Genomic DNA, 13,690 nt, shown 5'->3' with positions numbered 1-13,690 from the left:
GGGGGCTGGCTGGGCATCGGTCGGCGGGTGGTGAGCAATTGCATTGTGCATCATTTGCTTTGTATATTCTTTTATCATTATTATTAGGATTTTATTCTATTTCAATTATTAAACTGTTTTTATCTCAACGCATGAGTTTTCTCACTTTTACTCTTCTAATTCTCTTCCCCATCCCACCTGGGGGGAGGGGAGTGAGCGAGCGGCTGTGTGGTGCTCAGTTGCCAACTGAGGTTAAACCACGACACCGACTATCAGTATTTTCATATAAAGGATGTTTTTACCTTCAATGAAATGCCAGGAAAGAAGATGAACTCATCAGAAAAAACATCTCTCAAGAAGCTGAAGCAGCTATAGACTTCCTCTGAAAAAAATATTGTAAAGTACTGTTGTTTAAAAAACACAATTTAAAACATGCAAGTGAAAAGCCATTTACTCCTTATTTTAGAGAGAGTACCTACTTCAAAAAAAATGTGGACTTGACATTAAAAGCATACATACATATACAGCTGAAACCACCACAACAGAACAGGAAGTACTCAAAGCACTTGATTCAACTGCTACCAAAAGGAAAGAGGAGGGGGGTTGTAGCTTCTCAGAACGTGCATTAAATAGCACATAATCAGATGCTGCACAAAACTGAGGTCTGTATTCTGAACAGTTTCTTTAAGAGCCAAGTACTGGAAAGCACTGAAGTACTTCAGAAACAGTAGTGGGAAGAGAAGAAAGACTGAGAACTGGCTGCACTGTATGCAAGTGTGAGCTGTGTGTAATTTGTAACCTAAAAAGCCGGCCTGCTAAACGCCAACAAAATAAGACACTTAAGAACTGGGCTCAGCTCATCTTAACCCTGCCCTCTCAGCAGAATATACCTACTTTCAAAAGTATCAAAAGGTAAACAAACAAAAAAGGCAAGCAAAATACCCCCATCCCCTCCCAACATGTCCACCTTATGCCATGGGACCTTATCCAGAGTATAACGGTCTCAGAGAGCTCCCACTAGCAGTCGCAGGAACCTTGTGCTCCTCTCACAGCTGACAGTGCAAGGAGCAAAGCCAGCGGGCCCTCAGAGCTACCCAAACGCACCTTTTCTGAAGCTGCGTGTCATCTGCAAGGCCACTGCCACCAGAGATGGACGCACAAACACGTTCAGCAGCTGGTTTCTGTAGGTGGCACACATGAGGATGGCCAGAGCGCGCTTAAAGACGATTTCCCCTACGGCTCCATCTTCCACTCCTTTGTCATTGAGGACCACATGGCCATCAACCAGGCGAGCAATGTTGGAATGCAGGGTGAGGCCAGACACGACTGCTTTTTTGGCACACAGGTTATCTAGCAGGAAAACGCAACACTCAGAAAGATGCAAAAGGGAACATAACTGTATTGAAAGAGCCTAAAATGCACCAGTATTTAATTTTTATCACTGAAGACCAATTATTACACCAAACATTCAGTTAAGAGAGATGTTCTAAAATAATCCATACCAGGAACTGGCAGCCTAGGCATAGCATGAGATGGAGAGAACAAAGTTCATACATTTCTGTAATTAAAGTACTTTAAATTCTTCCACTTGCTAACAATGACAAATACTTCCTTTGTCCCTGGAACAAGCATTCTGAGCCCCCAAATAAAAGAGGATAGATCTCTTTGATGGTTACATTCATCAGTAAGGAAACGCAGACCATACTTTTGCTTAGGCATTTCTGACACTACGAGTTTTGAATCAGATGCACAAGTCTTTATAATGTTTTTCCTCAACTCTCATATACAAGGAAAGCCTCATCCCAAATTAAGTTTAAAGAAATCCTAATGTAAGTATCGTTACATAATATACCTGCTCAAAGAGAAACCAGACTGTACTTAAAGCCAAATCTCTTCTTGTTTCGTAAGACAATCCTTTTAAAATGCCTAAAGCAAGGAAGCATGTGGTTTGAGGGTTTTTTTTAAACAACAAAGTTCTTCAAAGGCAGGCATGAATTTCACAAACCTGTGGGCTTTGATCAAGCTTTTCTGTCAGTGTGACACACCGCAAACTTTATTCAGATAAAGAGCAGCATCAAGTCTTGCAAATACACACTTTTTTAGAATACCTACACTTTAAACACTACCAAAACATTCCCTGCATCAAATGTGAACTCTCTGGCCAGCAAGGAAAAAAGCAATAAACGCTTCTTACTGAACAATAAAATACACTTTACATGTTCACAGTACCACAAGCATATCAAATCAATATAGCCTCTGACAGGAGGGAAAAAAAAATAAAATCATAGTCTTTCCCCTTAACATAGATTTCGCATAGAATCTCCTTGCCTCTTATTTGCTCTTTCAGCCTACTTTGTTCCAGTTTTGCTAAAGCTCCCAAGTTTCTCAATGCAACAAGAAGCAGAAGTCTGAGCAAGTCATTTTGCAGTTCCTGTTTTTAATATAAAATTTCTAACGGCCAAGCAAATGTTCTGCCTGTAACAACCAAACAGCATGACAAAGGCAGAAACAACTAGCTGTTTGGAGACAGAAGAATGGACAGGGTACATGTAGTTGCTGACTTGGTGACATCACCAAATTAGCCTTTAGAATATATTTATTCTTTCAAATTACTGACAATCCAAAACAAAACAACAAACCCTGTTTCTACGCAACTGATGCCTGGAGCAGGGCCAGCACACTCCAACAAAACCTGCTCAGCTGTTGTCATTCCTCTATTTCATTACCATGCCTATTTTGCTATTCCCTGACTACATCACAACTCTACTAAAGCAAAAGCTTATTCATTGTTGCTAAGAAAATAAACAAAATAAATAAGCAAACCCAAATGTGATATGTTTTTCAGCTTACTGTGCAGTACAATTCTAAATGATGTTTAAATATTGCCATGAAATTCTTCCTTTTACCAGTCTGGCGGGAGCAGACCGTGTCTGCATTCACTGCAGTGCAGATCCCTGAAAGGAGAAGTGGTTTTCTTCCAGAAATGATGGAGTTCTGTTATAACTGTAGCCTGCTCCTATTTCTTTAATGCAGTATTGAGAGGGGTCCTTGATTATACACATGACTACAAAAGCAAAGATCCATGGTTCAAGCCTACCTACAGTGAAAAGGTAAATGTACTTGCATTACACATTATTTTTCTTTGCTAGCTTTACCACTTATGTCCTGAGGCTCTAAAATTAATTACCTGTGTCACCTTGGCTCACAGAGAGAAGTTTAAAACAATTGTTCAGAAAGTTTGGAAGGAGAGTCAACCAATATATACATTATATATATAAAAAAGAATGTGTGTGTGTGTGTGTGTGTAGAAATATATAAATAAAACCACCAAAGAAGCCTTCTCCCCAAAAGTCATCACTGTTCCTGGGGGTAAAGTGAAATTTAGAAATAAATAGATAACTTAGAGTTTTGATTTTCTCTCACCCGTTTGTTTCCACTGGTTCTTTGCCACAGTAACAACTTATTCTATAGTCCATATCGAGCAATAAACATAGCATTACACCAACTTAACTGCTGCAGATCAGGTAATTGCCTGTGACTTACATACGGTTCAGAAAGACAGACACTAGGCAAATCTCAGTGCTCTAATACAAGTACCTTATAATTTCCCCCTCATTCCACGCTTCAGGATATAGCAGTAAAAGATCTGTTCTGCTTCCACCTAACTGTTTTTCAAAGTATTATCTTCTACAAGCTAAGTCAAAACCTATCAAGTTTTACCATCATTTTTAGCATACCCTAAAATCCATTTACAACTCTGAGGAAAACATTCTGTAAAGTTGTCACCATACACTGCTTCCAGAGAAATATAATTTATCCTTCATAAGCAACAAAAGGAATAGAAATAACACTTTCTCTGCATACCAGGCCATTCAATGAATCCTCCACAAGTCTGTGTTAAGCCTTTAAGCCACAGGGTCTTTTCTATTAGAAGTTCAAAATCCATGGCTGGCAAATTCTGGAGCAGGACAGCGGCAGCTAGCACCCACGGGCTCAAAACCATGTTTTCTATTTGCAGGAGCTCCATTTTATAAGCTACATCACTGACAAATTCTTGGATATCTTCAGATGGCTTTTGGGGAAGATGCCTGAAAAGAACAATGCAGTTCAAGGTAAAGAGCTCCAAAAACTGGAATATATATCACACCCTGCCTTTTTCTTCTGTATTGCTCCCAGATCCATAACTACTTTATAGCACCTAACATCTGGAGGGTGATTCTATCTATGTGCTATGTAGCACAGAAGTACAGAGCAAAACATCAGTAGCTTCATGATAGTATTTGAAACACAGATCTCTGCATTGATGCTGTACACTTGCTATCTTAAAAAAAAAAATTCAAAAGCATTATGTTTTATATAACAAATTGCAAAAGCCACCCAATCCAGTCATAGCTACAGCTCCCTGGCACATGATCACATAACAGTTTGCAGTAATAAAGCAAGAAGGGATAGAAAGGTGGCATTTTTAAGTGGCAAAAACACCGAATTCTCAGAAAACAGAGCTTTGCCTGGCTCGTGCATCATCATTAATTTTTAAAATGGCATCTTCCCGACACAGTACAAAGCTATGCAAGTAACAACCTGTTTCAGAAACACCCAATCACAAGCATGATAAGCCTCTGCTCAGACAAAACAGGTTCAGCGGTCTAAATAGTCAGGTGGAGGGGAGATGAGAGAAGTTGAAAACAAAGTACAAGAGAACATCTTAATTATTTTACATAGGTGAGGACTAAACAAACGCTTTTCCTGTGCATACACCATGGAAAGATGTGGTACCTGGGAACCAAATTGTATGGGCACCGATTGATTCTCCCAGATGCCAAGGTTCTAAGTGATACCGGCTGGCCAACGTAGATATGTATGGTACCAAAATTGTCACTGAGGATTCTTCTGGCTTTTAACAACCCCTAAGAAAACAGGAAGAGCAAAACTCACATTTTGGTGCTACAGGGTGTGTATACACCCACCTATGTTCTGTTCTTAAGGAATTTACATACAGATGTAGATTCTTTGGGCTTTGGGACTCCTAGGAGTTCATAAGCATAGAGAGATTCTTCTAATATCCTCTCATAGCTGATGCTGATGGGAACAAGGTACGTGTCAAAGACTTCACATTTAAAAAATGGTTCCATCACAATGCTGAGAAGACCTGCAAATTGAAAAAAAAGAAAAAAAGTGAATCACCTGTCTTTTTCAAGGAGGGAAAAGCAACTGCCATTTAACTTTGAAAAAGGTATCTTCAAATTTTAGAAACTGCTAATATGTGTGCACTGTGCTTATGCTTCTGCTTGCTTGAAGAGAGAACAAGACATCGCCCAAGCTTTAAAACAGAAGGTAAACGTAAGCAATGCGTTTGGACAACTATTTGTACTCTTTTCAGCAGCACTGATCTGCGCTCGCACAGCATCTTCCTTCTAAAGATTCCCAATTGCTTTTACAGTTAGCTTACAATATTTCTCTGCTGGTAAGGGGACACCTATTTTCTAGAAAGAAAATGGGGAAGAGTTATGCAATTAAGTACACAACGGGGCAAAGGGAGAGAAAGCAGTAGTGTGCAAGAGATGTGTATTGCTGTTCTTTGTATGGCCTTGGAACTCTAACCATAGTTTTCCACTACTCTGACAGACCTCACCAATTTCCCACCACTTTAACATCCCTTGCTGCCTGAAGAACTTAACGAAGCACACAGCCACTAATGAAAACACTAATAATCGTAAAAAGTTCCAAGTTTTCAACAAACCTACCAAACTTTGGAGTCAGAGTCTTGGCGGTGCGGCTTCTAGTCCCTTCGAGAAAAAATTCAATTGGGGCATAGCCACTCTTCCAAAGCAAAACAAAAAAAAAAGCTGGTCAGAAAAATAAAAACATTTCTTCTTTACTGCCCACAAATAGTTTTAAGTACTTAAAACGTAAGTAATTTTTTTTAATGGAAGTCATGCGTGTCGAACTTCAGTCATCTCTAAGCCTATATTCATCGATTGTATTTGCCACACCATATAGTTAAATTACAAAAATATTGTGTCAGTCATGAGATATGGGCACATGATCCAAAGCAACTGACGAGCAGCATTTTATTTACCACCTACTGCTGAACTATAATAACAGAGTGCGTGCATGCTCTTCACCTACAGCAATTCTGAGGTAAAACGCAGTTAATCAGATCACGGTGAAGACTTTCAATCACATAGCTATAACATCATCCATATTTCACATGAATCATTCCAACAGAGTATTTCTTAAGCATACATATTGAGAGTTCAGTAATTTATTTACCCGTAACATCGTTTTTACATATTCAGCAAACACTGCCCAGTAGAGTCTGTTCCCACCGAAAGAACGTCGCATAAAAAAGGCACCTGCCCTTCGTAGCAGCTCACCAACTATTTTCATTCCTAGGAAATCTGAAAAACAATCAAACAGAAAACAAAACCACACACACAAAACTTATTAATATCAGCCAGCAGAATCAAACACTTTCTCTAATACACTGATTCAATTACCAGAATAAAGATGATCTCTCTCAAGGATTCTGTTGTTGCAAATACCTTTATTTGCTTTCAGATTGTCTAGCAAGACTTATGTAGACATGAATGGCATATTATAATATGCTTTCAATTTTTTTTTGTAAGCAGCATTCACTCAGAGCAATTTATTTTCATAATTCAGATGGCCAGATTTCAACCATAATAAAGACTAAGTTTTTGAAGTACACTGTCTCACTCATCTTCAGAAAGATCAGTCACCACTGAATGTATCCTAGAAGACACTAGAGATTAACTGACTAATTACACTATATTATACCATTTATGATCCTGACTCGTTCCTTCGGGAGGGGTACACCAAACCAGCTAAAATTTTTTCTAGTTTTCTAGTTTTAAGCAATGACGGTCAACACTTAACTGGTCAAAACCAGGTAGCACTCAAAGTTAACAAATTTCTTCGGGAAGCATTTAAAACAAGTCCACACAGCAACTGGCCATGTGCCGCTTCAACCTCCTTGCCACCTCAATCCATGAAACACTCGAGAACAGATATTCACTCAGTAAACTCACATTTCCAGCTGCAATGCTGACAATGACTGCCTTGAAGGTGTCATATAATATGTCACACATACGCATGTATGTGAGATAGATAGATATCTCTCTCTAAGAAAAAATAGATAAAAGGAAATTGGCTACAGGACCCTGGGCAGCAATAGCAGCTGTCAGAGCTTCCCATGTGCAGAGGTCCATCTTTTTCCTTTACTCTCCTACTACCCTCCCTCTCTCACCACAACACAGACTCTATCCCCTCCCTTACTTCCACCCTCCTGCCACATACTCAACCCCCCAACCAGGATGCTGGCTGCATGCCCAACGCATCTCCCCACCACACACTGCCACCGCACAAACTGGGACTGAAACTTTCACATACCTCAAGCCCACGCCACCTCACCAGCTCTGTGCCTCTAATCTGACTTGCTCCCATGACCTGAGACAGAAACACGATCCCAGCACCAGCCAAATTCCCACTAATGTTCTCTGTGAGCATGTACTCTGGTGTGCTGGCAACTGTTTACCTTCCCTTAGCTAATCCCCTACATACAGATCTGTCTGTATGCTACTTGAAGCCAAGCAGTAACTAACAAAGCAGAGGCACTTACCACCTATATCAGGACAGTGTCCCTCCACTCAACACAACTACCACTTTGAGAGTGAGTTTGTAAACCCCATCATGTGAACACCTAACACAATATGCAGTAAATACAACTACAACCATAGAGAACTGTGTTTTCTCCAGAGGAGTTTAAAATAATACACACATGCAGCAGTATAATCAAGCTGAAGAACTTTGACTCCAAAACACTTAAAAAAAAAATAATTACTAAACAAATCCCTCTAAGCTAAACTAATAGTATCTTAAGATACTGTTTTGAGGCCCAAAACTCAAAGCGGGTCTAATCCAAAAGTCAGCAAAGGATTACACTGACACCTATGACAGCATGTGAGCAGATTCTGAACAATACGCGACAGGTAAGCAGCTGCAACACCTTGATCAAGGCAGCTATGAGACATCAACTTCTGAATTCACCAGAATCTAGCCTGCATCACCCAGAGGCAAGATTCCACTAACTCGAAGACCAGCAGAATCTGGTCTTCCCTAGAAAGCACATTCTCCCAGCTTCTGCTGATTTTCTACTGGTCTTCCTAACCTCTTGATTGGAAAAGTAAGACTACAGTAGAGTAGTAGGTTCCCAGACCTTTGCTAGCTTGCCTGTGTACATTACAGCACTGCACTAGACCTGTGGTTGTCGTCTGCCTGCTTAGAAGACCTGGCTGATACCCAAGACTTCCAAGATCAGGTTTCTCAGGTAAGTGCTGCCAGAGTCTGGATTTTCAAAAAGCACATTAACTCAGAAGATATTTACTGTTAAAGTCTTCAAGAATTGTTTCCCGCAAATATACTGGCTTCATCTGCTTTAGAATTATGTCCAAAATCGTGACCTCTGATGTGAAATTTCGTTTCCCAGCCAGCTCTGCTCTCAGCACTTCACATAACAGAGTTCTGCCAATGCTTCAAGGGAACCAGTCGCATCAGCAACAAGCACGAGGTGGCTGGCACTTCATATCTGGCTACTATGGCTGCACTTAAAACTGTATAAAGTGTCACAAAAGGTTCTGCATACACAGTAGCTCTTTGGCAAGTTTTCACCTGTTCCCAGGTGAAAAAAAAGCAATATAGAAGTCTTCTTCACAACACCTATCTTTGCCCCAGCCTTAGGTCTGCAGATGGGGTCCTTCTGGGCAAACTTGCTATGAAAAAATTCGCTTTTGATTGGACTCGGCGCCGATGAGAAGCTTTCAGATGCTGTAAGCATTTCACCCAAGGAGGGTTTAACAAGACCTATTTGGAACAGAAGTTAAACACAACTACTTATAGTAGCAGCTACAAGACCCCTTGCTACCGGTTCTCTGAATCCTGAAAACATTGTTAAAAGAACATACTTGCCTATTCCTGCAGCAATGACAGGCAAAGCCAAGTCATACGTATATAGCAAATAAGACAGCATCAAAAAGTCTACATAGCTTCGGTGACTGGGCAGCAGTACAACTGGATGCTCCTGAATGGCGTGTTGCAACTGAAAAAAAAACCAGCATAAACAATATTGTTCCAATATTTACAGACTGACTGTTGAAATTTGCAAATACAGACCTTCACAGGGCTTAAGGCAAACAGAAGCCGATTTGTTTGACAGTGGTTTCTCTGTCCACATACTCTATACCTTTTTCAGCATGGAACCATAGGAAATTTGGAGCAGTAGTTTCCAGACTAGCAACCTGTGGTTCACAAGCATCACAGGACTCAAAAGCCAGGGCCACCGCATTATGTGATAGTCTAATTCAAATCCCTTTTGATGGGGATGGGAAACCCAAGAGGGGCTGTAAGGGCTGACATTGCTGTCTTCCAGGGAACGCACTGCACCCTCCAGAACAGCAGCATTCTGCAATGAAACAGGGGGACAACAGCTCCCCAGGGAACTGGGGCAAACTTAAAGCCTCTCCTGCCTCAGAAGGTGCACAATGTTTCACCACTCTTAGCTGTATGAAGGTTTTGCAGAACAGCCAACCCACTCAGCCACATAACATTAGGTTTTCACCCCCAATTCAGCTAAATGCATTATTAAATTGACAGTATCAGATAGAAAAGCTCTCTCAGTGGCTGATCTAACAGAATCACTGACACATGACTGCAAGTATTCCTTACCATAGGAAGCATTTGGAAAATGTGCAAAAAGTCCTGCTGACAGTTTGCCTCTAAAATACTTATATACCATCTGTCTTTCCCCCCACACTTATTAAGAAATGCAGTAATAAACACAAGTGCAGTCTTTTTTTTCCAAAGGGTATTTTTCATATTTGTCACTTGGAGCGAAGATTAGAGTCTTTGTCCAAGTGACCTGTATGAAAACACTGTAACTTTTTTTTTCCCCCCACCACTACTTACTCTCTGCATTCCTTCTTCATTCACACAAACTCTTTGGAAAAGCCGTTTAAATATTTTGCTCAGAGTAAAGGCAAAAAATCTGACAGCTCCTAATTGCATACTGTGGCCCATCTCATCCAGGATTTCCGTGGCTTCTTCTTGAATAATATCAGGTGATTCTCCCATCTCTTTTGCTAACTAAAGAGAAACAAAACAAACAAAACAGTGGTCAAATGCTGTTCCCTTCTCCTTGCCCATGCACCATTCTATGTGCCACAACAATTATGGCAGAACTACTGCAATAGTCAGCAAGATTTTATTTTATGTGATAGGCATGCATCTAATCACACAGAACCTGTTCGGTGTCAGCCAACAAAAGAAAGCCAAGTTAAAGCTGTTCAAAATCAAGAATGAGCTTAGATGTCAATGGCGTGGGGGAGGGTGTGCAATAATTCCCCCCCCCCAAACACAGCATCTGAATGTTTTAACCTGTAGCACCTTCAGAGGAGATTTAAGTTCGAAGAACAGTTCCTATATTATTGGTCTGAAGAAGGCTGTGCACAATTTTCTTTGACTAGTAAAATGAAACCTATGTTTGCAGAGATATTCACAACATCAATCTTTGAAGTGCATTTGGGTTAGATTTTAAGACTTGGCTGAAGAACCTCAGCCCTATCACGCTTGAATTTCTTTGTAATGTATTACTTTGGCAATGGCTAGCTGAAATGCATACAAAGCACTGTCTCTACGAACTCTGCATATCAATGATCTTTTTTCTGTTGCTATGCACGTTCCCTTTTGAAGTTTCTTAAAACAGACTTAAATAATGGTCGTCCCTCCTATCTAATACTTTGAATCTAGAAATATTTAATTGAAAAATTAGTCTTCTACTGTTATGGAATGAGGAACATGCCTTTTACTGAACACGGAGGAGGAAAGAGGAGGAATGGCAGAAGAAAAAGCCTCTAAAAAAGCACGGCTGTTTAGAGGCCAGCACTGCATACCTATTATTTCTATTTTGTGACACATGAGAAAACCCATCTCCTCCAATCTACCTCCATATGTGACCTTACTATCATATCTACCGTGGTACACAGGTTCAACTGTGTTTTAATAAAGGCATTATCCTTCATCCTGTGTATTTCCACGTGTAGCTATAACTGATTATTTTAACCAGTTAAAGAAGCCAAAAACCGCTTCCACTTGAGCCTGAGAAAATCAATCTCTCTTAGGAAGCGAAAAAATTATTCTCATTCTTCACTAGGGGAAGAGATACTGTTCTCATTCACTAGTAAAAGGCTTACCACACAGTTGATCCTGTGCGAATTAAGTGCACATCCACTACAGAGCTAGGCACTTACTCCCCAAAATCAGGAATCAAAAAACCAGACTAGTCACATATAGCAAGCTAAAACAAACAAATGCACTTAATTTCACATACTGAATGTTAGCAACCTCAGCAATTTGTCACAAGAACAAATTCTAGTACGCCTGTGTAAACTCTGCCCAGACAGCAGGCACACTAATCGCAGACTGTTGGGCATATTGCCCAAGATAGTCCCAGTCAGATAGTTTCAGTAATCTCTAGTGCAAAGCTGATAACCAGGTTGCAATGGCAGGACTACTAACCCCCTTCAACCACTTGATGCTAGCCGAGAAAACATCCATCAAAATCATTTTCCATCAAAAAAGCGGCACTTCAGAAGAAAACATCACACAAATGTCTTTCTGTCAAATCCTCTGTAAAATATTTTCTTTCAGTAAATGTTTTAGTGTTTTTAAAGTTGAAAGATTCAGTTTTTTTTAATTTCATACTACTTTGCGATTCACAATGGCAACAGGACTGCTTTGTAGGACATGGTTTAGTTTGTCACATCGTAACAAGTTTTGATATAGGTAACATTGACCATTTAAAAAAAAAAAAAAAAAGAAAAAATTTATGGTAGCCACTCACTCAGGACTAACCAAAACTTCTTATATACTTCTGTTGGCCTGGAATTATTTTTCTTGAACACTGAAAATAGTTACTCTGCTAACTAACACACACTCTTATTTCAGCCATTCCAACACAATGTAAAATATCAGCCAGTTTGAATATAAAATATTTCATTCATTACAAAGTGGTAGCTGCCCTTCATGTTAAAACAAAAATACGGTTACATTTTAGACAGTGTTTCTAAGTCAAAAGAATTCTCTGTGAAATGTAACTCTCATTTTAGGGAATGTAGCATTTATGACCGATTAATAAATACATCACTAGCCTATGAAATTCCTACAAGACATCCACAAAGTACAAGACATTCACAAAGTACAAAAATGTCTACTAAGAAGGAGAGCGCTTATGTCTTTCACAATGCTGCTCTGTGGCAAGGACAGTGGAGGAGGGGGGGGAAAAAAAAAGTAGTCAAGCACACTGGGTAAGTTAGATGGTGAAGTGTCGTATGTGCAAAATCAAAATGCTATTTCATGAACGAGCTATCTAACAGCTTCAGTGGCAACTCCGTGGTAAATCAGTATTTGTTTTTCCTGCCAAAAGAGTACGGCTCTCAAGTTACTGATTTTTTGGACCATCTTTCAAACTACAGCTATCGTGTTTGACAAGGTCAGCAATAATCTTTTTTTCCCTGCTGCTACACAAAGTTTGGCTGTGTTCAGTCTACCTGGTCTTACAGCTCAGTGTCCAGCCTCACCTGCTTGATAACGTATTGAACTTGCTCTGACTGGAGAACAGCACTTTTAATAGCGTTTGGCTTGCAAGGTGAAAGTCCTTTGTAGATCACAGGAGTATAACATTTCATCGCGTATCTCAAGTCGCTGGACAATCGTCTTTCCTCCAAGATATCTTCAAACTCATCTCTTTTCTTTGACGTGAGCTCTTTCTGCTGGGAACATACAAATAAAGAATGAGACACTGTCTCGAGCCATTCAGTGGTCTGCTTGGCTACACTACCAAAATAACAGTGTGCAACACTTTTGCAATGTTTGGGGGTTTTTTTAGCTATCTACAGTGTCTGCATTCTACATTCCGAGTGCATGAACAAGTGTTGCCTGCTTGGAACAACGCCGCAAACAGAAAGAAACAAAAAAGAAAAGAAAAAAAACCAAACACCAACAAAAAAACCTCAACCCTTTCCAACTGCAAACATCCCTAAATCACCCTATGCCACATTACTTTATTTTGCCCAACAGGAAGAAGCTGAGAGAACACCTGGGCTTTGAAAGCTAAAGTGCCTTGCCTCCAGCCTCTCCATGATTAATAGGTATTAACTAAAACACCTTTGATTCCAACTCTTGCAGCTGCATGAAGACAATGCCATGAATGACATAAAAACACAGTCATCAGCACAAGAAAATAATCCCTGCTACTTTAAGTTGCATCTGGGACCTTGGTGGTTTGCGCTGGCTTTCATCAAGCTTGGACACAGGGTACATAAAACACAGCCAGGCGGGAACAAACCAAAAAAAACCTTATCAGCCACGTGAAGATCAAAACACAATATGGTGCGCACGCAGGTGAAAAGAGAGCACAGCCTCTGAGTAACCACCACCACTGCTAAGCAGGAAAACAAACGGTACATCAAGAACTAATCGTGGATCCGTCCTGCTGCAGAAATCTCAGTGACAAAACTCTTCCCCTTGATTCAGTAGGCATCCCCTGCGCTGGAGAGAGATGTCTCCTATTATCTCCTATATAATACCACAGTCTGTATGAGTGACCCCTCAATCTTTCCAAAACCGACATTGTATT

At 40.2% G+C, this 13,690-nt stretch overlaps 1 protein-coding gene across 1 annotated transcript in view; it reads right to left on the bottom strand.

Annotated features, from left to right (window-relative positions):
• GNPAT (glyceronephosphate O-acyltransferase) overlaps positions 1–13,193 on the bottom strand; it is a 19,287-nt gene extending 6,094 nt beyond the window's left edge. Inside the window, exons 1-11 of the mRNA XM_009329245.1 lie at positions 13,179–13,193; positions 12,633–12,944; positions 9,964–10,140; positions 8,968–9,097; positions 6,253–6,380; positions 5,724–5,799; positions 4,977–5,128; positions 4,756–4,886; positions 3,844–4,067; positions 1,084–1,329; positions 282–361 (exon numbers count right to left, since the gene is read on the bottom strand). Coding sequence (XP_009327520.1) covers positions 282–361; positions 1,084–1,329; positions 3,844–4,067; positions 4,756–4,886; positions 4,977–5,128; positions 5,724–5,799; positions 6,253–6,380; positions 8,968–9,097; positions 9,964–10,140; positions 12,633–12,944; positions 13,179–13,193 — 1,671 coding nt within the window. The remainder of the gene's footprint in view (positions 1–281; positions 362–1,083; positions 1,330–3,843; positions 4,068–4,755; positions 4,887–4,976; positions 5,129–5,723; positions 5,800–6,252; positions 6,381–8,967; positions 9,098–9,963; positions 10,141–12,632; positions 12,945–13,178) is intronic.
• Positions 13,194–13,690: the final 497 nt, after the last annotated feature.

Source organism: Pygoscelis adeliae, unplaced genomic scaffold (genome assembly GCF_000699105.1).
Source record: "Pygoscelis adeliae isolate BGI_AS28 unplaced genomic scaffold, ASM69910v1 Scaffold77, whole genome shotgun sequence".
Taxonomy (NCBI): Eukaryota; Metazoa; Chordata; class Aves; order Sphenisciformes; family Spheniscidae; genus Pygoscelis; species Pygoscelis adeliae.
Note: the sequence above shows the minus strand (reverse complement) of the source record. Positions and strands in the feature narration are given on the sequence as shown.